The sequence below is a fragment of the Ascidiella aspersa genome, chromosome 9 (assembly GCF_963924565.1).
Source record: "Ascidiella aspersa chromosome 9, kaAscAspe10.2, whole genome shotgun sequence".
Lineage (NCBI taxonomy): Eukaryota > Metazoa > Chordata > Ascidiacea > Phlebobranchia > Ascidiidae > Ascidiella > Ascidiella aspersa.
The window spans coordinates 12,467,165-12,492,829 of record NC_139455.1 but is presented as its reverse complement, the minus strand read 5'-3'; the positions used below and the strand labels follow the sequence as shown (position 1 = coordinate 12,492,829).

Sequence of the window (25,665 nt, the reverse complement as noted above, 5' to 3'; positions counted from 1 at the left end):
CTAACATTGCATAGGTTATTAAAATCCTTACACAGGGATCGGCAACCTTTTTGTAGTCGCGGGCCCAAACCAAACTCAGAAAGGTCTCTGCGGGCCGGACAACATATGTTAACTGAGATTTTACGTTATTAAAACTTTTTGAATGCCTTGCCGCTGCGTTAAAATAGGGCCGTTACAGCGGCATCACAATAAATGGAAGAAAATTTAAAGTGTCCCTATTTGCTGACGACACTACCATAATTCTATTGGGCAGTGATCAGGATTTTATAGAAGTCTTTCGAGTTATCGATGACTTCGACGAAATGTTAGGCTGCAAGGTCAACATGTCCAAATCAAACGATTTTTTATTGGAACAATTTTTTTTTGTTATCCCAACAACAGACAGGCATCACTATAGATAATTCCTTGTTAGCCTTACATACGAAATGGATCTCTAAAAAGGCCCCTTTATCCAAGGTAACAGATTAGAAGAGATTAATGGAAACATAAGAACAAACAATGCAATTACAAGGCGTATACTCCCCATGAATACGTTACGTTGCGCAATAACGGCGTGCAAACAACTCTTGGAAATTATAGATCCAAAGTCAGACAGCTTTGGCTAAACAAATACTTACAGATATCAGTTTTCACCAGGATTTATTGAAATAAACGGCGAGTATCTACAATGTGACGCATTGGTAAATAAATTTAATTTTACACCTAACAACACAGATTTTGTCCAATTCATGAAATTAATATCGAGTCTCCCAGAAGAATGGGATTCGGGTAGCGCAACAACGTCCCGATCGTATAGAACCCAAACATTAAAAGTATTTATCCAGCAGCATATAACTCCACCAAATCGGTTTACGAAAAAATACAAACAACAATCCTCTTTTCTCCAAAAGCTCAATAAAAATGCCACCGGACCTTAAGTTGCGGGAGTGCACGTCTGCCATGGGAAAAAATTACCGCAACCTCTACAATTCAACAAGCGAAAACAAACTAAGAAGCTTTAAGATAAAGTTTAACTTGGGCGCAATTGTGACAAATGACTCCCTTTATTCGTTTGGTAAAACCGAAACTAACCAATCTACTTTTTGTAAAAAGGCCACGGAAACCCTGTACCACTTGTTTTATTTGTGTCCTGTGATGTGTCTATACTGGGAAAACGTGAGTGCGTGGTTAAGTACAAAACTACGAATATCGTGTATTTTTCCCGCGAGCAATTACTATTTGGAGTGCATAAAACGAACCGTGCAGACCATTTGTGAACTGTGTCCTTTTATGCGCGCGATATGTTATTTAACAATGTAAATACACCGAAACTGTCCCGACTATGTTACGCTTTTTCATGATGTAATCTTCTGTGCGAACTTCCGAGCGATATTCGATTAAAAAAAGAAGTATGACGATACACAAAAGTAAATGGTTGTTAGCTGTTTGAAAGCTTTACTATTTTGATTTGTTTTTCTTGTTCGTTTTTTAGCTATTTATTTTATTAATAAAAAAAAGAAAAAAAAATAGATCCACGCAGACAAGTGACATAATTTAACACGCCATTCCATTAATGCCGCTTTCACATAGGCAGTGGGGTGTCATTAGGTTAACCGATTTTAGACACACGATATGACATGATTTGAAACACATCACATGTTTTGAAACTTCAATTAAGTGACACGCGGTGCAAACGTTTAAGCATAAGTAAAATGTTATGCCAGTTAAGCAAATTTACTTTTCAAACGAAATTTTCTTTCAAAATTGCTTCTTAGGTTATACGTTATTTTTTTTCATTTTTCACTGTTTTAACCAAATGCAAAAATTAATTGGAATTTATGAAGACAAGAATTGGATCTTTAGAGCCATGCCGATAAGTCACATAATAATTAAACACGCCATTTAAATCATGCCGCTTTCACACAGGCTGTGGTGTGTTACTCTGATTGTGGGGAAGCTTTAGGTCAACCGATTTTAGACACACGATATGACACGATTTTGTAGAGGACCCAGGCTCTGTATTTATTATTTACTGTGTTCGTTGTGCGTGTGCTAAGGGTCTGTAAACGTTCTTGCGTATTTCCTTTGCCATGCATCCTGCTCGTTAAGTGGCGAGTTAATCCCCAACGCATTCGCTTTTACTGCAACGTTAGTCGTAATCAGTCAACGATGAACTCCTTACTGGAATCAACCAGAAGCTACACAGCACAAAAGCCAACACAAAGAAATACAAAGGCAAAATAAGCACATATATGATAAAAATTAAAAAAAAAGTTATACCACAATACCAAGCATTGCCTATATATTATAAATTTAAAAAAAAATTATAAAATTAAAAAAAAAGATTAATATTCATAATTAATATTTGCAATAAAATAAGGAAAAAAATGCTTGATCCATAATTTTAACTAACAAATTCGGGTTTCGCAAGAAAATACCTTTCCAGTGATATAAAACTTGCTATAAGTTTAAGAGGGGAAAGTATTTATTATCGCCGATAACCGATATTAATATTCATAACCGATCGCGGCCATCTTGATACTGCTCCAGACGGCTCGATTCTAATCCCAATCGCGGCGATTTTTAAACGGCTCCAGAATAGTCAATTCGACTCGGAATCGAACAAGATTTTACACGCTGCTTTTGTCTACTCTATCTTGCCAAAAAACGAAATTTTGAAGAAAAATTTTCAATCTAAGCAGACAAAAGCAGCGTGTGAAAATCTTGTTCAAATTCAAATTGAATTGAGCAATCTAGAGCCATTTGAAAATTTGCCGCGATCGGTTATTAATATTAATATCGAATACCGGCTTTCGCCGACTGAACCACTTATCCAAGCAAAAATTATGACAAATGGGGTATCATTAAAAAGGTGTGACAAACGTATTTATGTTAATATAAGTCATTATTGGCGCAGTTGGCAATATCGAATCGTTTTGGCCGGATGTTGCCAGGATGAAATATCACGATATTTCTCCTATGTAGTTGTAAATATGAATTTTTAAAACTTTAATTTTTTTCTTCAAAATTTCTTTTTTTTTCGTTGCAACGTAATGTGCAATAGTGATAAAGAGCCCACAGTATGGTGGATAGTTTCATTTTGTTTAACCAGACAAAATCCAGTTGGACTTCGTACATTATCGTGGTTATTGTAGATGTTATTAATTTTTAACCAGTTAGCATAATTGGTAAACATTTTATTTAACCTGGGCAACGCCGGGTATTTCGTCATTCTTTCTATGTAATGACTAGGGCGATTATTTTTTAAATAGTCAAAAAAGTTGCAGAAATAACCACTCAGGCCTATAGTTTATCGCAGTGTTTCTTAATCTTTTTTACTTGGTGGCGCACCTAGAGACGTATGAAAACGTGGCGGCACACCTTGCGAGCAAAGCGAGCGCAAAATTATTGAGGTGTACCGATATTTCTCATTGCCTGCATTTGTTATTATATGGGTTTTGAAGTTGCATATCTTTAAAGGGACTTCCAGCCTTTGAGACTAAAAACGTTATTTTGTCCATTAAAGTCTTATCCGATTAATTTTGGACGAATTTCGACATGTTCTTTCCTTTCGCTCGCGGCGCACCTAGCAGCCTTCCATGGCGCACTAGTGCGCCGCGGCGCACCGGTTGAGAAACGCTGGTTTATCGCATTAGGCTCAGCTCACACTATTTTGTATTAAATAGTTAGTTATCTCTGATTTGGACAAATGTATTGAGCAGTATTTGCTGACTTTTTTCACTTGTGATTTGCAATAATCCTATTTCATATTTCAATAACTAGGTCTTTGTTACTTTTCTATATTATTTATAAGTTGTATTAAAACTGTTTACATATCATTTTTTTTTAAATAACCAATGTCTTGTTTTTCTTTGGCATATTTACAGTTGTTTGTCTTTCTAAGATGACAAAATATTAACTAAGCATTTTCATGTGTTTTACATCAATCCGAAAATAATAATTGATTTCCGTTCGGCTGGCTGTCAGTAAAACAGCAAAAACGGGTGGTATGTAGATGCAGTTTTAGCGGTTTAGGGTAGGGTTCCTCTTTTTCCCAGATTTTTTCACTGCCGGGAAACAAGATTAAATATTTTGGGGTTAAAATTCTTTTTTGTTTGTTTTTGACTTTTTGTTTTTACCTATTTTTTGTCAATTCAAGCTAAAAAGGAATGAGTTTAAATTAGTTTCACAGTTTGAACTCACAAGTCATTTAAAAAATGGCTTTGTTTAAAATAATAAACTTTTGGTAGAACATCAATAGTTGGGTTAAACAGAATTTAATTCTTATTTTTCAATGTCATTTTTGTAATAATTAACTGGTGACATGAATGTAAAACAGCAGTTCTTTGCTGAAACCTAATTAAGATTACTGTAATAAATTCTCAGTATCAAACAAAATGTTGACATACTAGTAAGTTTTGCAGTAGCAACACCATTTTTTTTTTCATCTTTATCTCTTGTTGTAAATAAACTGATCCTTGCCGGAGGTTGTGGAGCTGGGCGTTTCAATTTCTTAATTGCATTTGCTGCAGGATCTGAAACAGTCATCTCTGGAGAAGAGGTGTCAGATCTGTTGGCAGAATACAAAAAGTTGTTTTTTTCACATCTAGATAGCAAATTTAACCAGATTGATTCAGTAGTCTAACAGGTATTATAGTGCTAACAATACTATATTATGCTAGAGATCAATTTGCCAAGTATAAATTTACCCGGTGTCTATATTTAAAAATTTACACCCAAATCTTCAAGACATGAAATTTTTTGGTTATCTTTTTTTTTTGTATTTTTTGGTGTTTGTAAGGAATATACCCTTTATAATCTGTATATCTTTGGAAAAAGCCAAGTATTTAATTTCCTAAAAGAATAAAAAAATCATTCACCATTTTAAGTTGGATTATCATATGGTTTAACATTTTGGGTGATAAGCACTGCACAGGAGTTGTGGTTGAACGGAAATTTGTGAAAGACAGTCAGCTGACAGGGCACTGTGGGTTTATTCACTGTTTGACAATAGTTAAGGAAGATGTGGCTCGAATTCATATAGATTCCAATATTCTAGAGAAAATGCGGATGAGTGGTGTTTGTCAGACACATTGCACGATTTCATCATAGGGAACATACCGGGTGCCAGGGAGCTTGCTGATCCCTATTCAATGTTGAATGTGAAGAGTGGTCTATCATTGATAGGGCCAGGTTTAAGTTTGAACACAAAAAAGGCTTGTTTCTGCAAGCCTTAAGATAGATGAAGGGTCAAAGGTGAGCAGGTTATTGTGTTTGAAATGGATGTAGGGTTACTGTATAGCAGCGGTTCCCAAACTGGGGTCCGCGGACCAAATGGCGTCCGTACAGCAGTTTCAGAGGGTCCGCAAGGAGAATTAGCCTTTTAAGTTTTTAAACATTAGTCTATGTTTTAAACATTATCTGTCATCTTTATTGTCTTTAGTTATGCGTTATTATTCGATCATATAGCGTGTTTTATGATGTCTATTGTGACATCATATAGCATCTATTATGCTGTACTACCTGCTATCAGCGAATCGTTCGCATTAGTTAGAACAGGGTGGTCCAAGCCCAGTTGCAATTTCAGCCAAATATATCTGGTTAATTAAACCTTTTTGCGCGAAATGATACTGTCTTTGTAATTTAGGGATTGGGGAGTATGCAACATCTCTTTTACGCGAACATTCTACGCTTATAAAATGCAGTCTTCTAATTAAAATATTTGTCAAATATGGAATTTTTTTGCGCTTCGCACACACCAGGTTTACCAGTCTCATAACATTCGATTTTATTTGCACATAAGTTCGACAACCAGAGGCAAGTTTCTGGAGCTTATCTGTCTTTCGATGCTACTGTGACGTTATCTTTAAACATTTCATGCCTCAACCAAACGAAAAACGTTGATCGGCTCCTGGTACGCATTTAGCCTACTTTATGTGGCCCGCAAAGAATATGCAAGAAATATTGTGGCCCACGATGCAGTCAACCGTGGACCACCCTGAGTTAGAAGGTTGTTACATTAGAAAGAATCGTGACTGCACTAGTGTATTACAAGAAATATGGGTCAACTGACCCTTAAAATTTTATAGGGCCGCGAAATATCAAAATAATTGCAACGGGTCCGCCAGGCAAAATTTTTAGAAAAGTTTGGTAACCGCTGCTGTATAGAAAGTATCAGCATCCAAAAAAGTTAATGGTGGCAAACAGGTCAGACAGCTCGTGCCAGAAAATTGTTGAGCTTACGATGAGACGATGAGATGATGATTTTTAAGCTCCTTACGATAAAATGATAGGGGGACACATGGGCATTAAAAACTTGGCTAATGAAATCCTCTCCGATTTCTATTGGCCTGACCTCAAGAATGACATCAAGTGGTTTTGTAAGTCATTTGATATACGCCAACGGACAGTGAGCAAAGGCAACGTTTATAGGGTGCTGGAAAAGATGCCCGCATGTGGCAGTTAATCTGCTTTGCTCAGTCTACCATTTTTTTACTCCTGATGGGACTATGCACCTTGTTATCCAGAAGAGGTTCCATTGAAAAAAAAAACAGCGTTACGGTGAAAACACTCTCATACTGAGGTGGCAGAGACAGATGCACTGATGACAAATTACACCAGTGTGTTTAGAGGCATACCTGGCAACTTAACTTTGTTGAGCCCAAAGTAAAGCCTGTTGAATAGCCAGTTTGTTGTAAGCCATATGCCGACAGTTCAAAAAAAGACATGTCGAAATACAATGCTTGGGCACAATTAGGCGCTCAGATATAGCATAAAAATCTCCCGTGTTGGTTGTAGCAAAGAACGACGGGACTAACAGGATTTGCAAAGACTATCGGAAGTTAAATTTTTTGTGACAGAAAGAAATACATATGCGGTATGTTGAAGTACAGCCTGGGGGGCTGGGGTGCACATGTCTGTTTTTCTTACTCTAACACTGTTACATAGTTAAGCTGTATTGGGGCGAACTCATGTGCACACATGCAGCTTAAAATCATATTAAAAAGCGAGAAATTTTTTTTTTTTGAACTGGGAAAAATTTCTAATAAAAAAATAACGGTGTGTTATAATCCAAGTTAATAGAAATTGTTTGCCGAAATTAGAATCACACAGCGAAGTGCAACATGCCATAGTATGCATAATATCTGTTAGCTGATAGATATGCTTGAGAGACACAATCTAAACGAGGCCTAAGTTCGCGCAAACCGCAAATTTTTTTTGAGTTTACGTAATTAAAACAGCCAAAAATATAGTTTAAGCCTTAGATGGAAAAGCATGGACTAGTACATCCTCGTTATGCCCATGCGAATGTTATACCTGTCTATTTAACAGGAATGGCGACTATCATGATTGCTTTTTTAACTTAATAAAGAACTACAGTTTGCCAAATCAAGTAAAACTGCAAATACAGAAAAGTTCTATCGAAATTTAGTGCTTTTTAAACTAATAAACAATCTATATGTCAAACACTGGCTTTTCCCTGATAAACAACATGCTTCGTACTTTTTTCAGAATGGCACAAAAAAAGTATTTTCTGCCAATTTTAGTGCAAAATACATATTCAACATTTAAAAAAAATTAACATTTTTTTTTGACCAATGGTTTTCTGTCTGATTCTTCGGCCGACATAGTCGCCAAGTCGCCATCTTTCTGTTATACTGGCTATTGTTATTCAAAACTTTAAAAACAAAAGGAACATTTTAATTATTTTTGCTTTTGCATCTCTGTGAAAAAAAGTTTCCTAGCGAAAATGTTAAGCATTTGTGCAAAACTTCGCTTAAGGGGAACACTTACCACTAGCCATTATATCATCGCTAATAACAAAAATGTTATGAGTGCAAAAATGTTTTTTTTTTTTTTTTGTTTTAATAAATTTGTTGCAGAGTTTTGGCGGACAGTGTGGTATCTCTATCTCCTTAAGTTCTCGAGATATGAAAACAGAAATGATTCATTTATGAACAACTGTCATAACTCTATACAGTACTACTTAAATACAGAATAATCAACGATTCCAACAAACTTGTACCACTACATTTAGTGTTGTTGTACTCAATTTTATATATTAAAATTATTCTATTTTGCCAACAAAAACAAAAAGGGGAGAACTTTTTTAAAACAAATAACACTAAAATCTGTTTTTCTCAAAATCATAAATTGGGATTTTGTTGTTGTTAACAACGATATATATATATATATATAGGGATGTTCGAAGTAAAATACCAAAGGTATTCTAGAATAATAGGTTTCAAATCTAGAATAAAGAGTCCATAACAGCGAATCCTAGTATATTTTTATTAAATTATTTAACCTCGATTTTGTTTGGGGAATGGATTAATCTTTTTCTACCCTACAGGGCTCACATTCACAGCAATAAATCGCCCGAACAATTTGCTAACATGTGTACATTATAATGAAAAATGTTTTACATTCTTAACAACTGTCATTTGAAGCAGTTGTGTAAACTGTAATACAGGTCCACTGTCCAGGTTGTTGCCAAAACTTATATTTTTGCCAATAGTGAGTACAATGCAACACTGCACACAGAACTCTTTAGCAATTCGGTCCAGTTTTTGAAAGCATTGTTGAGTCTTAGTGCTTCTTTTTTGACTAATTGATCTGTTATGCAGTCAAATAATGTACTGCAAAGAATACAAAGTTACTATTGACATAACGAATACTTGACAATTTACCCTGTGCATAACCTCACTGAATATTGGCCTAAAGTTGACCTTAAGTAACCCTATAGCGCATTTTCTCGATGGCCAGCACGTGTTACTTTCGCAACTTAACACATTTAGGGAAATTGGAAACTCCGCTTCTGACATAACGTGTTAGTCGCTTGCCCAATAACGCTTGATTGACACTTACTTATTAGACAAACATTATCACCAGACGCAAAGTAATTGGTCGCCCGAAAAAATGCTGACACTGCACTACCAGGTTACATTTAAAGCAAGCACTATAAACTGGTCGCCGCAGCGACATGCCAACTTACCGCACGTGTTTGTACAATTAGGCGCAACAATCAGCGGTAAAACATTAAATTATATCGGTTCCAATTACCCGAAATAAAAGAAAAAATTGGATTCGAATCAAAGAATTCGATATTCTACTTTGAACATCCCTATATATATATATTTCATAATTTTGTTTGCTAAATTCTAATATCCTTCTACCAACAAAATATTCAAATTATTTCTCTAGAAAACTTCTGTAGATGTGCTAAAAATATAAACTTTGACAGAAAAAAAATAAAAACTTACCTACTGCTAGAGCCAGTAGAATAATGAGAGTGTTGATTGAAAATCAGTTTTCCATTTTTATTTGAAGAAAATACTGCAAATAAAGAACTCTGCTACTTTATCAGCGATGATAAATTATTGACACTAAAAACTGCTGGGGACATTCTGTTGAAAACATCTCAAACAAACCTACAATTCGTCTCTAAATTTGAAAAATATTTAACACTTTTTTTGTTTGGTTTTCCTTTTTTAGACACATTAAAACACAAAAACAGCTAAACTTTAACTATTGCCACCCAAGTTTTACACATTTTTCCCCCATTAAAAAACACCCTTTAGGGGCATTTTACCAAGGGGGTATTGTTTGGAGCTACTATATTCTGCAGGTAGTATTTTTTATTTATAATATATTCTTTATTTTCTGCTTTAGTGCTTTAATGATGTCATTTGTTGGGAATACTGCTCCTTTAAAATATATTTGCCTGGGGGCCATTTGCCATATAAGCTTTTTAAGTAGTAACATATTCTTTATTTAGTGTTTATTCTTTCAATAAAACTACTACAACTTTCAACTATTTTAGCTCTCCGAGTAATTCTGTTGATGTAAAGATTAAAATCTTGCCATTAAGCAAACGTAAAATTTGTCTTTATACTTCAAAAATAGCTAATATCTGTTTAAATCTTTTAGGCATCTAAAAAGAAAAAATATTAAAAGTCAATATGTTCCGGGGTAAAATTATAAAAGTCAATATGTTCCGGGGTAAATTTTTTGTTTTTTTGAAAGTTTGAATGGTTTTCTAACATTTGTACAATTTTCAGACTTCTTTATATCCTTGTATGTTTATTGTATTGTGGAAATTACTTACAGTTTCGTACATATTACAGGGTCTCTAACAGTCTAACAACATAAAAGTTAGGTTACTGCGAAAATGCAGACTAATGAATGATTGTTGTCCAAATTGAGCTCTTTTTCGTCACCAATTTTCCTTCAAATTAGCATAGGTTTGTGCTGTGAATAAAATCCAAGTTGGCATGGTAAGTAAAATTGAAACAGGATAATCGCAAGTCACCAAGGAAAAAGGCACAGCTAATACTGTTCAATGCATTTGTCTAAATCAGAGATACAAAACACAACTTTCTGAAGAAAGAACAAAGTTTGAGTCAGTAAACCAGTCCTGCATGATTATTTTTGCATATACCCTATTTCTCTGATGAAAATTAAACACAGTTAAAATGTTCAAATATTTTTTAACAATTTTTTTGTACACCAATGTCATTTATTTTTATTGAACCTAATAGTCAAGATCGCTTGATTGGTAACCGAACCTTATTTTACTATTAAGGCTGAAATTGCAATTCAAGATAAAAATTTGAAAAACAGAGCGGGTCAAGTTTTCTGATCAAAAGGGTGATGGCCTTTGAACAACTGTTACTTATAAAATTTATTAACGTCTAGTTGTGCCAAAATAAAATCACCTAATTTCTAACCTTTTCTTAAGTTAATTCTGTTGGGGTCATTATCTGTTTAGAAAACCTATAATTTGTTTTTTTTAATTTGAATTTATTTTACAATCTTTTTTCCAGTTTTAGACACTCTTAAACAAAAAAAAAATTACCAAAATTACATCTTTGACTCCAAAAATATTCCTCTTTTGCTAAGGACCAACTTTAAACATTTTTATTTAAGTTTGAATGGTTTTCTAACATTTGTAAATATTAGGAATTCTTCTTCATATACTTGTATGTATATGAAAAGCGCCTAAAACCAAATTGGACAAAAACAACACTTTTGACCCCAACAAACAACCTCACTTATTAGACTTAATTACAACAAATAAAAGTGTGTGCAAAATTTTTGTTTACATAGTTATACTTCACTAAAAGTATAAGTTTGGGGCACATTGCCTGAAAAAAAATTAATAAATAAAATTGAAATTATAATGAATATCTTTAGGCCCACTAAAAAATAAAAAGAACCTATTTGGGCCACGTCCCACATTTTGCCATTCACTGGTAGAAGCAAACAAAGTTAAAGAAATGGTATTATAAAATGAAAGAAAAAAAATTATTAAATTATGTCACATATCACAATCTTGTCATCAGAGCAAATTCAACTAAAACAATTTCACAGACTGACAATACGTTTGAGAACCAGATGATTGTAACTACAGGACCTCAACAGCTATAGACTATAGGTGACACTATTTGGACCAATAACATTATATTGATGAGTTCTATGTGATAGATTTTTAAGTAATGTATTTGCTGTAAACCAGAGGTTCCCAACGTGGGCGGTACCGCCCCCTTGTGGGCGTTGGCGAGTTACAAGGGGGCGTTTGGAGGCTGTTTCTAATTTTGTGGGGCGCTGAATGCACATAAGGGGGCGTTACATAAAAGTACTTATAGGCTAAATTATATAAAAAGTTTTCATAAAAATAATAACCAACAGGACTGTAGGTAACTTTTAACCTTAAATGGCAACTTTTGTACTGCGAACTTGTAGTAGTTTTCCGACCATTATTACGTAATAATTGACTTTCTTATGTAAAGTTGTTGGTTGTTGTTGCGTTTCACAGTTTTATACGCGGCAAAATGTTTGAATATTTAAAGCAGGGGTCGCCAACTTATGGCTCGCCACCTCTTTGACAACTAGACACGAGTCCATTTTAAATACTTTTTGACTATTTTAACTTAGTACAGGCAAAAAATTTTCGCGAATGATCTTTCTACGTCAAGTTTGTTTACATTTTGATGCTGTCTTTCGAATAGCAGCGCTTTTTACCATTACGGACAAACGGAAAACGTATTCAAAAATATTAGACATATATATTTTTACATTTTTTAATTTTTTCGGCAATGTAATGAATACTAGCACGAAATTTGAAAGAAATGTTGGTATACACCCAAAAAATCGCGCGCGCTTCGCTCGCCAGGTGCGCCAGGACTTAAAGAGCTTAACAAACACTGAATTACACTATCTATAAACACTTAGGTTATCGCGTTTCCTCAAACTAGCTTTATTACACTTTTCATTGGTAGTATGGATGAAAAAAACCGAGGTCCGCCTGATTCACAATTGTTCTAACATTCCAATAACACAATTCTTAGTTAACATTTTGTGCGGCCCACAGAGACCTTTCTGAGTTTGATTGGTGCCCATGACAAGAAAAGGTTGCCGACCCCTGATTTAAAGTACTGGTGCAGAAAGTTGATTTTTTCTTAGTAATAACATAACCTGGTGAATTATTGTATCCATAAATTCCTATAGTGAATGTATGTTAGACAACCTAAAAAAATAAGACTGACAGCTTATCGAAACGAAAGTGAAGACAATATGATGTTAGGCAACGATTAGTATAATACTTTACTGTAAAGCTAGATGAGGGGGCGATATGAAATAATAGTAAGCCCAAGGGGGCACTAGTGTCAAAAAGGTTGGGAAACACTGCTGTAAACAGTTAACTTTTATGTTAGGCAAAATTCATATCAAACAACAATATTTGGAATATGAATCTGAGAAATTTAGTTTTGTAACAATCTACATCTTACTTTTTCAAAAAAAAGCAAGGTGTAAAAAATGTAAAAAAGGGACACTGGGCTGATAGCACAATGTCACACACAGGTTTAAACAAGAAAATCAGTTATATAGTTTATATGCAAACCTTCTGGGGTTGTGAATAGGTTTTCTCCAACCCTTTTTTGCTGCACACAAATGTCAGCTACATGTCTGAAATTAAAAATGGGTAGAACTGAACAAAAACTTATTTCTTAAACAATTTAAAAAAGAGAATACCCAAACATGGGATGAGAACAAATTGTAAAAAGCTATTAAAAACCTTTTAAAATTTTAGTAAAAATTGTTTTACTGCGTGATTCTATTGGTCAAGTTAAGCATGTAAATTAAAGCCCAGATTTGATGTTTAAGAATTGTGTACAAGAATAAAATAGAAATGCAGGTTAAATCATAGGTAGGGTGGAAATTCGCCAAATGTGTCATTTTGGCCGGGATAATTTCATTCAGGCAAGAGTTAATGGATAAGACACTGGACTAAAAAATGATAACTTAAGTTCAATATCACCACTGAGAATCTTGCCTTCTGTGCTTGGTTTGAATGACCCTAAATTAAAATTTTAAAGCAACACTGACTTGTTTTTTTTTCCGGGTAGAGTTGGGGCATTACCTTCCAAAACATTTTCAGTTTCCGATTCCTGCGATATTTGATTAAGATAGCATTGTATTTCGTTAAATGTAGGCCGTTTAGAAGCATCCCATTCCCAACCTAAGAACAGAGAAATACCTTGTTTTTTCGACCTGTTAGAAACTTGTTTCACAAAAAATAGTTAACAAAACGATCATTTTTTGTTTATCATTTAATATATTTCTGTGGTTCTCAACCTTTTTTATCCCTTGGACCCTTTAACAGATTTTTAAAATGAAATTCCACCAAATAAAAATAGAATCATGTGCAAACTTAGTGTTTTTTAATAAAGATTTACATACCAATAAATAAATTAAAAAAATAATATGTTGTTTTCTGAGACTACTCTATTTAAATAAACCATTATAATTTATGTGGACATTGATTTGCCCAATGCATTATGAAGTCGCATGTAGCAAATCTGGATGTTTTTTTGTAAATTTAATTTAGAAGATTTCGTAAAATATTTTCAGATTTCTGTCATATAGTAATCAAAGGGATTTGTAAAAAGCGTTGGCCAGATATAATAATAAGAAACTTTGAGCACTGATGCAGATCATTTTTTGGTTTTATATTACTACAGAAAGGCTGTTTTGAACTTGCAACAATGTTTTAATCTAGTCTATTTCAGATAAGCTTTCAATAGTGCTAAATATAAATTTCAGAAAGCTTTCAACATTGTATTTTTTTTAAACATTGTAAATGAATTAGTTGATTAAGATGCAAAGCAAGGAAAGGCTAAGAAAAACATCTAGCCTGCGGTCGTTCCATGAACTGAGCTACACAAGTTTGAGGGTAGCAGGCCAAAAACCACCATAAAACTGTTCTTGCTGCATTTTGTTAGTACAAACAAGTTTAACAAACTGTAGCCTGTTGGTTAAGTCCTTTTGGCAAAAACAGGTTTCTTTTATTTACTTGTGCTATGACATTACAGTTGCTGTAATTTCATGACATATCATGTCTAACACTTTAAGGTACCCTAACCAAAAAACAGAATGGAAAAAGTAAATTTAACAAAAAATTTACAAATAGTAAAGCTAAATTTAACAAATAGTAAGCTTAATTAAATTGTCATTTAGTTTAAAGTTATATTAAATTTAGCTCAATTTTTGCATGTGACAAACATTCCTGTAATAAACTATATTACCCTGCTGGAAATATCCCCCTAACAAAAGAATAAAACTGGCAGGTCAGATATGGGTCATAGGCTGTAGTGCGGTGGCCCCTAAAGTAGAGCATCATAAACAGCAAGCCCAAAAATGTCTTATGGTTACTTATCTGTGTATAAAAACACAAAACTATTTTAAAATATCTTTAAACAACAGACAATGTATTAATGGACAAGTCTATTTACAGTTATAAAATGTTTTTAAGTTTTAGTAGTCCAAATAATATAGATGAATTCGGAAAACTTCAAACCAATAAAACGGGCACGAAAATGTTTTGCATTTGTGTAACCTGGACAAATGCATGAAACTGCTTGCCAAAATATACTAGAAAGTTAATACTTAATTCTACATAAGAATACAGAGTTTATTGCGACCACATTTTTGTTAAATATATGACTAAAAAAAATTAATCATCTTTTAGTTATGATACTCTCCAAAAAAGTGTTTTTTTAGGGAATAGTTAATCTACAACTGTTTCTAATGTGAAAAAATTCTGATCACGATTCCCTAAACCTCACATTAACGAGGCTACAAGTTTTAACACACCATAGAACAATAAATTATTAAATTTCTTGTATAAAAATGACTAGTGGTTTAAATTTTGCTATTATACGTATTATACGTCCAGCATCTTTTTTGTTGTTGTTTGCAAATAACTAACTAGTAACTATGAAGATACTGAAGTAACTGGATGAATCAAAAAAATCTTGGGGCAGGTCGGAGTGCTATTCAACAGTATCTTGTGAATTAGTTATGGCTCTAATGGCATAATGATATAAGAATAAGAAACCACAATAACCAAAAAGTAAATGCATGTCATATAAACTTTTTTTTTCTCTCACAAGGGTTGAAAATGGTTTTGTCATGTTAAATAACAATGCTCATACTCCTTCTATATAAAAAGGTAGTAGGCTTTAAAAATATCTGTTTTAATACCCAAGACAGAAAACGTCAGATATATTGTGTATCATATAATACAAACATTTCTATCTATGTACCCAAACAGTTTTTGCTAAAGCCAATATTTTTTTTACATAGTTTGGCGTAAAAATTGTTTATGTGAGGTAGTCGTTTTAAAAAGAGTTCAGTATTGACACTAATTTTAACTACCATAAAAATCTTTTAACATACATTTCAACATAATAATATGTAAATGTTGAGGACATGGCATGGGAGCTTCCATCCGGTATCCATTTTCCAACCTTTCATAAACCATTGTTAAATCAATTCCTGGATATGGAGACATTCCATAGGAGGCAATTTCCCACAACAGGATACCAAATGCTAAAACAACAACTTCCTCATAGTAGAAACATATGTTTTAAGTATAGTAGAAAATAAACAAAAATGTTAATCAAAACAAAAACAATGCAACACAAAAAAGTGGAGTGATACACCTTTTTAAAACATGTTTGGTCATAAATAAGAAATATATAAGTCAGGGGTGCCCAACCTTTTAGCTGTTGACGGCCGCATCGACAGACTTTATCTATCTCACAGCCGCCAGTAAATAATTTTTAGAGTAAGTAATTCTTCAGAAAGTTAAGTCACAATGTGATGTAAATTATTCTTAAACATATTAGTTGTTGTCTAACAATCTTGTGCAAAAATATAGAACTGAAATAAAGTCTAATTGTTGATTGAGTTTAAAAAATATATATTGTTGATTGAGTTTATTTATTGGGTTTTTGTATGTGACGCAGCTGATTTTTTTGTGTCTGGCTTTTTAATCCTCGATGTATTCTCTCTCAATTTGCTCAATAACAGTTTAAGAATCACTTACAAAATCTTGTTCAGTTAAACAAGGCTTTCTATAACTACTGCTTAACCTGTCCCACAGTTTTGCCTTAATTCCATTCACAACTTGAATAACACATGTCTGTTTAGCCATTAATTATATTATGTATCATCGATTCCTATTTTATCTTTATGTGACATCACAATTCAGATTGTTACACATCTTCTATACCGATTTTTTTTGGCAATAATCAATTAATGTTATCAACTTTGTTTTAGCGCAGATTGGACTTATTAACTGCACTCCCTAAAGTCGAAAAAAAAAAAAAAATTTTTTGTAGGTTGGACACCGTTGAAATAAGTAATTGCATTGTGACGCTCAGGTAAGTGCTTCTGCAGGTGCAAAAAAGTTTTTATGAAATTGTAACATTCGTGCTTCATATTAATCTAAACTTAACCAGTTTCCTAATATTTGCAATCCTCATAAAACAAGATCCATCAATTCATATTTAAGCTGAACAAGAATAAGAGTTTCCAATTTTTCCTTTCAAGTTAGATAAACAAATGTACAAACATTTAAATAAAATGTGTGAATTTAATCAAATAGAGCCTAATTTTTCTAAAAAAAATGCTGCTGTGCAAAGAAAATATAACAAAATATTTTAATATCCAGACTGCCCAAAAATCAAATAGGTTTTAAATCTATACTTTTTATCTAGGTAAAATTAATGTTTAATCCAGAGGTCGGCAAACTGTGAGCTGCAAATCAGTTTTGAATATTTTAGCGTTATCATAGAGTTGTGGGCCTTGATAGCCATACATTCATTTAGCTGTACATTCATTTGCATTTCATTTGGTTTAAAAGTAAATGTGGCTTAGAATTTTTATATTGCCTCACGCAATATGTCAAATGTGGTTCTGAGCAGCCGACTCGTCAAACTACATTTTTAGCAACTTTAACTATATGTAAACGCAAAATTTTTGCGAAGGGAGTAAAGTTGACAGCAGTGGTCGGCAAGCTGTGGGCCGCAGAGCCATTTTTAATGGGACGCGAGTTACGTTTGAATAGCTTAGTATTATCTTGCAGTCATGGGCTGCGTGATAGCCGTACATTCATTGCACTGTATTTTAAAAGTTTCTGTGGCCTAGAAATTTTATTTCTCTGCGTGGTTCAGACCCACGAGCCAAATGTGGTCCTATTTTTTGCCAACTTTAACTATATGTTAGCAGAAATTTTTCGCCCATGGTAATCTAAGCATGTAGCTCTGCACAATAACGCTTTATGAGCACGTAAAATTGCTTACTGCAGCTTACTGCTTTTACAATCCATTGTTATTGTGCGATAATAATGCATTGTTTAGTAATCTGGGTCAAAGAACTTGGTAAATATAAATAAATGAAATTTCTCAGTCCTCCGTCAATGTAAAATAATTGATAAAGAACACTTTTAAAACATAAAATAAGACAAACTTAGCACTAAACACTAAAAAAGCACACTATTGTTTTTATAAAACACTGCACCTAAAAATAAGCACAAATCTTAAAAATAAGCACAGTATGGCAACACTGTACGTAATAGTTATCAAGAGGTCACAATTGGTGGATTCTTACATTTTGGTTAACCACAAAAAATTGGGTAGAGACCACACAATGCAGTGTTTATTTTAACGATAATTAATTATCTTACATTGCCAGTAGGCCAAAAATGAACTTTTTTATGCCAAGTTTAGGGCAACATAGTATGTTTACTTAAATATGAATGTGAGAAATAACAACTTGCCTAGGCAGCTTTATACATGGCAGAGCTATCTGGTATGCGCAAGCTAGACTTAGCAGGATTAAACACTAGAAAAATACTGTTTCATCTTTAAGCAGGTTCATCTTTTTCAACTAATGGCACAAGCTCACTTAATTTGCTTCTGTAAGGTGTTTTGACTTTAAACGTGTTTTGACTTTAAACGTTCCTTAAGTATTTGAAACACAGCAATGAACTTACATAATGATGTTTACTTACACCACACATCTGATTTAGTTGAAAATTTGTTGTAAGCCAAACTTTCAGGTGCAGTCCATTTAATAGGAAATTTGGCACCAACTCTTGCAGTGTAGTCATCACCAGTTGAAACCAGGCGAGATAGACCAAAATCTGCCACTTTAACCAAATTATTCTCTTCCACCAAGCAGTTTCTGGCAGCAAGGTCCCTAAAAGTACCAATTTACATAAAACATATACATTTTAAAAACATAAACATCAGATATTTAACCTTTGGTTATAAAATTAATCAAAACAAAAGTTTCATGGGGCTATGTCAGAATCAACTATCTAGTTCTTGGTTGTTTACATTTTGAAAGAATCTTTATAGCTTGAAGCAGTGTTCCCGGTAAGCGCATTTTTTTGCAAAATTTTGTACACTTGCACACTGTTTTTCACAGAAGTGGACAAGTCCCCCACCCAAAAATTAAGAGTTGTTTTTTTACTAAAATTCTACCTCCAGTCGTCTCCTGAAACTTATCACCATTTTGCAATGATTATTACATATAATACCTAAGGTAACCTATTTCTACTTCACCAAACTTTTGAAAAAATTGCCCAAATTAGTTTTATCAGAGCTACTTATGACCAAAATATGTTCAAATTAGTTTTATTCGAGCTACAAACGGACAAAAAAGTGCCAAAATTAGTCTTATCCCTGCTATGTACGGAACAAAAAGTTCGCAAATTTCTTTTATTTGAGAACTACGTACGGAAAAAGGTGTCCAAATTAGTTTTATCCAGCCTACGTACGGACAAAAAATGTCCCAAATTAGTTGTATTTGAGCTACTTACGATCAAAAAAAGTTCCCAAATTAGTTTTGTTTGAGCTATGCTACGAGCAAAATGTACCCAAATTAGAGCCGCGTGATAGCCGTACATTCATTGCACTTTATTTTAAAAGTTCCGGTGGCCTAGAAATTTTATATGTCTCCGCATGGTTCAGACACACATGCCAAATATGGTCCTATTTTTTGCCAACTTTAACTACAGGTTGGCGTAAAAAATTACGCGCTTCGCGCATATATTTTTCGTTTTATACTATGTTATACATTATTGATTGGCAGTGTTTGGGGCATCAAGGTGTGGTGTAATTAAGCACAACTATCCTGAATCTTATCCTGAAAAAAGCAATGTTGCATGTTGTTTCAACTAAAGAAGTAGCTTGAATTTATGTCAATATAAATACGAAAGGCGCAAGGGCGAAATAAGGGATGGAAAGTTCCCCTTGGGAATACTAGTGCTGCTCATCGAGACGGGAAATGCCTCCTTTGTGACCAGGCTTCAAGTGTCCTTCAACAGCAGCTGGTTAGCGTCATTTTTGTTGCTTGAGACCATCAGCGTTGCATGAACGCACGAATCTTTGGAAAACATCAACTTGGTTTTTGCCAGATATGGAGCAGTGGTTGCAAGCATTGTGAACTACTTTATGCTGCTGCGATGCATGGAGACTTTTTTGTTCAAGAGACCATTCCACATATTAACTCGACATGTTGAAATGAATTGTTTTGGGATGGTTTGTTTGGGGGATAAATGGTGTTACATGTTTCTCAATACAGTAATCACCCAAATTGGTTAATTGCCATAAGCCTATAATCTCAGAGGTTTTATTATCATTAGGATTTATTACAAAGTGTTAAATAGGGTTTTAGGTAGCGATTGTTCAAAAGTGTTTTTGCATTCCGAAATTGCTTTAACAATTTTTATTTTCTGTATGCATGTAAATTGTTATCAGTTTTTTTGTTGTCAGGATGACTTCGCATTACTTTGTGATTGTTTGTACTGGTGAAAAATGGCGCTCTCGTCAAAACAGAGTTGGATAAGAATAATCGACTTTGCGTGGAGAAAACATGTTGATTTTATTCTATAAATTGAGCGTAATATTGTGCTGTTTTTGAACTGGGATGGTATGGTTTCATGACAATATTGTAGGTTGATTTGCATAATGCCAATATTAATACCTCTTGTTTGGTGATAGTTAATAGCCACTATCTATAACATACAACACAATATATTCTGAAGTAGTAAATTTGTATTGAATGATTTTCCTAAGGACAGAATAAGATTTGTATAAACCCGAAAATAGAACTCACAACGGCTTTAGTTATATTACATACTAAATAAGTAGGATAATAAAATAGGTTACCGAAATATAACTAACAAGTCGCTACACTCAAAAGCAGAAACGGTGTCACACCATGTAAACACATGGAAAAAAGGTAGGTCATCGCATTACTCACCTATAAATTGGCTAACCGGTGGATGGGAAATCAACCGTTTTTCTTTCCAAAAACAAATTATATCCACAGCCTTGATTTGAAGTTTGTTTATGCAAAAAGAAGCCAGGATAACAACATTGCTATCCACACACATTGTGATCTCCAAAAGATAAATCAAATTAAGGCGATGTGAAACTTAAGTTTAATATCATGTACTAAAATGAGAATTGGCAAAAGTGTGATTTTTAAAGTCTATCCAATTTTTGAATCTCAAATGAGCATTATTGTTGAAAAATGCCTCTTACAATAGATAATACAGGGATGCTGCGGTGACTTGGGACGCGTGCCTTGTTTCAGATGTTATTAATACGACGATTATATTTTTGACCTAAATTATGAGAAATTTTGTCCTATTAAAAATACATTGAATTAAACACCATATTGTTGTTTGAAGTACTGCATTAATGTCTTGGCGTCGGTGCCCATATGTTTTTGATGTCTTACTGACTATCGGTCGAACACCAAACAGTTATTTTTGCGGAAAATGCATTTCTTTAGTTGAAAGAATCAAGTCATAGAAAGCTACAGCAAACCCTTTAATGGTGTCAAACGAACTTGGCAAAAGTTCTATGCTTTAAGGATGGTATATTAAAACATGGTGTTAACATATGTTCCTTGTTACAAAATATTTGCTGTTGAAAACATTTCAACCTTTTTTTCAAGACAAGGTGGTCGATGTTGGACATAAATTTCGTTTTGATATTCATGGTATCTCAGGCCTTAGGTGTATATGCCAGGATTCCCGAAACAGATGGCGTCAACACAACTGGGGACTGACTGACGTTCTGCGGCGCATGTTGCGGAACTTTAGCATCGCAGTTGGTATAAAACCTAATAGGACGGTACGCCACTTGTTGTCGCATCCTAAGGATCCAATCAACGTCAACAACACAAAGGGTTGTCTATACCATTCCATCTGTCGATTGTCCTACGGTTTAGATTGGATAAACAGTGACGTCATTCGACACACGTCGGAAAACACAAGATTCGGAACGTGAAGAACAATGAAGCTAAGAAGTCAGCTTTGGCACAGCACGCATGCAATTTTCAACATGGTATAAATTTTGATATGGGCTCTGTTATTACAAAAGAAGGTGACTACCGTAAAGAGCTGTTTCGGGAATCCTGGCATATACGCCAAAGGTTGGATACCATTAATATCAAAAGGGAAGTTTTATTTCCAGCGCCGTACCAACAGGTGCTGAAAGATAACAACTGAGCTGTGCATTGTCTTATGCTTTGTACGTTTGAACGTTGTTTTGCTCATTTTATCTCTTTTTGCATTCTTTTACTTTGCGTCTTGTTGGCTATGTGTATCATTCCCTGATGGAAGCTTTCTGAATAGTTAGCCAAAAGGTTGGATACACATAAATATATACCAGAAAAACTTTTTGTAGCATGCTATGCCTGGTAGCAACAGCATATATTTATTAATATGTTTTAATCAATCAAATTTGTTTTGGTCATACATGGAAGGACACTTTTGGTTTGGTCATACATAAAAGCTCATACTCTATCTCCAAGCATGGAACAATAGTGCGGATATTTGCAGCATCTGAATGTTGCCTAATAGCTATGGCAGTTTCATTAAACGAGTAGAATGCTGCGGTAGAGGTAGGGCTGTGGTCAATATTATTAACTGCACATGCTGTAAAAACGATTTTATGATAAATAAGCTATACAATTCTCCTAAACATGGAAACAGACCAAAGGCGAATTAATTGCATTAATCGTATTTTAGAATATGTGGCCAACCCAATGTAAATAAGTTAAGAAGTTTCCCCGAGGGTATAGGGGTTTGATTTGTTTAGGTGCTTCTGTTTGAATTTGACTATACAATATTGTTTAAAATTGAACTTAATATCACCTTTGGTAATGGGTATGAATGGGGGTTGAATAAAATCAGTTATTAAGTGCAATAAAACAATTAAGCCTAAAGGTACTACCGATTAAGTTTGACATTTGGAAAGAAAATTGTTCCTTAAAATTGTATTTTACGTAAGAAATATTTCTTTTTTAGAACAGGGATACTATTAACTGATGAACCTGCTTTAAATAGGATGAATTACCTGGACGTGGACTATGCATAGAAGGTTTTAAAGAAAAAAAAATGAATGTAGATCGTTAAAAGGCATAATTAGGAATGTTTAAAGTAGAATATAGGATCCTTAGGTTTGAATCCAAACATGATCATATCCAATTCTGTCTTTCGAAGTACAGTTGTACCTAATATTGAATACGCCAGTGGAAATTTGAATAATGGCCTGTCAATGTGGTTATACTACTTTGAAATGTAGTGCGGCGTCAGGACTTTTTCCAGTGATTAATTACTTTGTGATAAACTTTGCCTTAGTGCCAATGCACTATTAATGGGCTTGATATTTTGCATTTTCTTGAATGTGTAAGTTGTGAAAGTAAAATTTTATCGCAAAACAGGCTGGCCTTGCACAAAATGTACTATGAACTCAAGGTCAACATTAGGCAATATGCAGTGAGGTTACGCAGTAAGCACAGCGTAATTGTCAAGTATTGTTTATGAATTACTGACAGTAGGAACTTTGCATTCTTGGTAGCACAATATTTGACTGCATTACAGATTCCACCAAAGTGGTAAGGTGTACTCTAATAGTGGGGAAGCATTTAGTTAATGCATTTCAGGCACAATCGATGGCAAACAGTCATTGTGTTGCATCCCACTCACTATATAGGCACAAAATTAGGTTGATATTTGTCTCATGTTTTTGTTTTGTTTTTTACAGAGTTATGCACCACTGTGATAGTTATGTACAATGTTACCAATTCATTTAAAAAAAATGTTGATAATAATCAGTTAAATTAATTATTAGTGATTGTTCAACCAAGATGCCCCTTAACACCCGATCCGTTAGAAATTAGTGCATTTCTAAGCAAAAAGGTCTACGATAATCAAGGCATCCAAAGGCAGAAAAGTCTAGACTTTTAGACCTTGAGGTCTTGGCAATGCACTAATGCACTAATTTGGACCTTTAGGTAGACTCCCGGCAGAGATAAATTGAAAATATTCGCTGAACATTCACAAAAGATTACAAAAAGTGTGTGATAGCATTAATAACACTTGACCCACCCTAACCCAAACACTAACCCGAACCCTAACTCAAATAATGTGCGTTAACGTAATAATTATTTGAATGCTGGTGAAAAAGCCCAAACTCGGCACGGCATAAGATAGTTTCTCGTCTATGGTACCATAGGATTGTTACATCACAAATCGAGGTATTGGAGCCTAAAGCGTTTATGTAATTATTAATTCAATGCACATTATTTGGGTTGGGGTGCTGGTTAGCGTTTGGGTTTAGGTAGGTCAAGTGGAATTAAACTTAATCTTTTGAAGCACAATGTTAAGTCAAATTAGTGCATTGTCCGAGACCTCTAAATCTAAAAGTCGGACTTTTTGATCCTTTGGATGCACTGATTGTCGTAGACCTTTTTGCTTAGAAATGCACTCATTTCTAACGGATCGGGTGCCCTTAACCCCAAAACAGATTAATACAACAATACCTTTACCAAATCATTTCTTCTTTTTATCACCAAAATTTTACAAAATAAAGTTATTGTTAAAGCAGGGTTAGGCAACCATTTGTACTCAGTAAGCCAGTTTATGAATACTGCCAAAATATCAACAACTTGTGTGCCAAACATTTTTCTAGTTTATTTTTGCACTGGCAACCAGACCTACAGTTTTCTGCCTTATCAGTTTCAAAATTTTGTCATTACCATACGCACACGTCCCAGTCCGACTCTTCAGCCCTGTGATCTGTCATCTAATTTAGGTATCTTTTTAGGAATATAATTCAAAGTTTTTTCAGCTAATACCTAGAAATGATAGCTATAAGTTTCGCTTCTAGTTGGTTTCTCAGTCGCACAAAAACACACATGCTTGCTTTAAATGTAAAACAGGATCGGCAAAATTTCAAAACAAATTTTGCGGACCGGTGGAACTTCAAAAATTAAAATCAACCAAAAATGTATAATAACGACAAAAGTATGCAACCTAAAAGCAAATAACGGAAACTTCAATGTAGTCAGCAATTTGCTGCTCTCGTTTTGATATCATACATGTTTTACATGGTTCTATTGAATTTTTCACATACAACTGAGTTGTAGCGTAATTTTAAACAGTTTGGCACAACACTTGCAGCATTGTGACGTACAATAAAGAGTAAATTAGACCATTAACTCTGTTACGTCACAATGCTGCAAATTACAGAACCGGCGAAGTTCTAAATTTGATGGACAAGCAGCCTTCATCTTGCATTTTGCAATTAATTGCAATTAATATATAGAATTGTAATATATTTGACAGACCGGCAGGAAAGTTGACACGAATTGGCGGTTGAGAACCACTGATGAAGAATGCCCTGCATTAACGCAGTGAACGTCACGCCACTTTTGAGGCATTGTGACGTAACATGTACGATTAGTCGTAAACAACAAGTATAACGCACACATAAAATAATGTTAAATACAACAGTTAAGACACATATTCGTGACACAAACTGGAAATGTGTTCAACCATTTAGTTAGTGCTAGTGTTAGAGATGCAATAATAATAAAAACAATATATTTTGCAATGTCTCATTTTTTTATATTATCCAATTGATCACTTTAATAAAATAGGTACTCTCGGTAAATTATTGACTGTACAAACCTGTGGATATAGTTCTTTGTTTCTAAATATTCCATGGCTTTAGCAACTTGAACTGACATGTGCAAAAGCACAACACTGCAAATTTCATTCTTATCACATTTCCGTAGATACTCAAGTAAGTTGCCATGTTTCATGAATTCCGTTACAATATAAAAGGGTGGCTCTCTGGTACACACACCTAAAAATATGTATGCTTAAAATGTGAAAAATTATATATATATATATATATATATATATAAAATGTAATATTTTAACAATTATTAAAAACTACAACACTACATATATAAAGGGTAATATTTTAACAAAATACTGTCACTTTCCAGCATTATATATTTAATTTT

The 25,665-nt window shown here is 34.0% G+C and overlaps 1 protein-coding gene across 3 annotated transcripts in view; it reads right to left on the bottom strand.

Moving 5' to 3' along the window:
• LOC146133033 (tyrosine-protein kinase ABL1-like) overlaps positions 1-25,665 on the bottom strand; it is a 77,304-nt gene that overhangs the window by 14,752 nt on the left and 36,887 nt on the right. For 2 of the 3 annotated variants that reach the window (XM_083397959.1, XM_083397960.1), the window contains exons 7-13: positions 25,325-25,502; positions 18,341-18,528; positions 15,721-15,873; positions 13,369-13,501; positions 12,884-12,948; positions 9,243-9,315; positions 4,389-4,549 (exon numbers count right to left, since the gene is read on the bottom strand). In XM_083397959.1, the coding sequence (XP_083254085.1) occupies positions 4,389-4,549; positions 9,243-9,315; positions 12,884-12,948; positions 13,369-13,501; positions 15,721-15,873; positions 18,341-18,528; positions 25,325-25,502 (951 nt within the window). The remainder of the gene's footprint in view (positions 1-4,388; positions 4,550-9,242; positions 9,316-12,883; positions 12,949-13,368; positions 13,502-15,720; positions 15,874-18,340; positions 18,529-25,324; positions 25,503-25,665) is intronic. The other variant, XM_083397961.1, reaches the window with a different exon arrangement.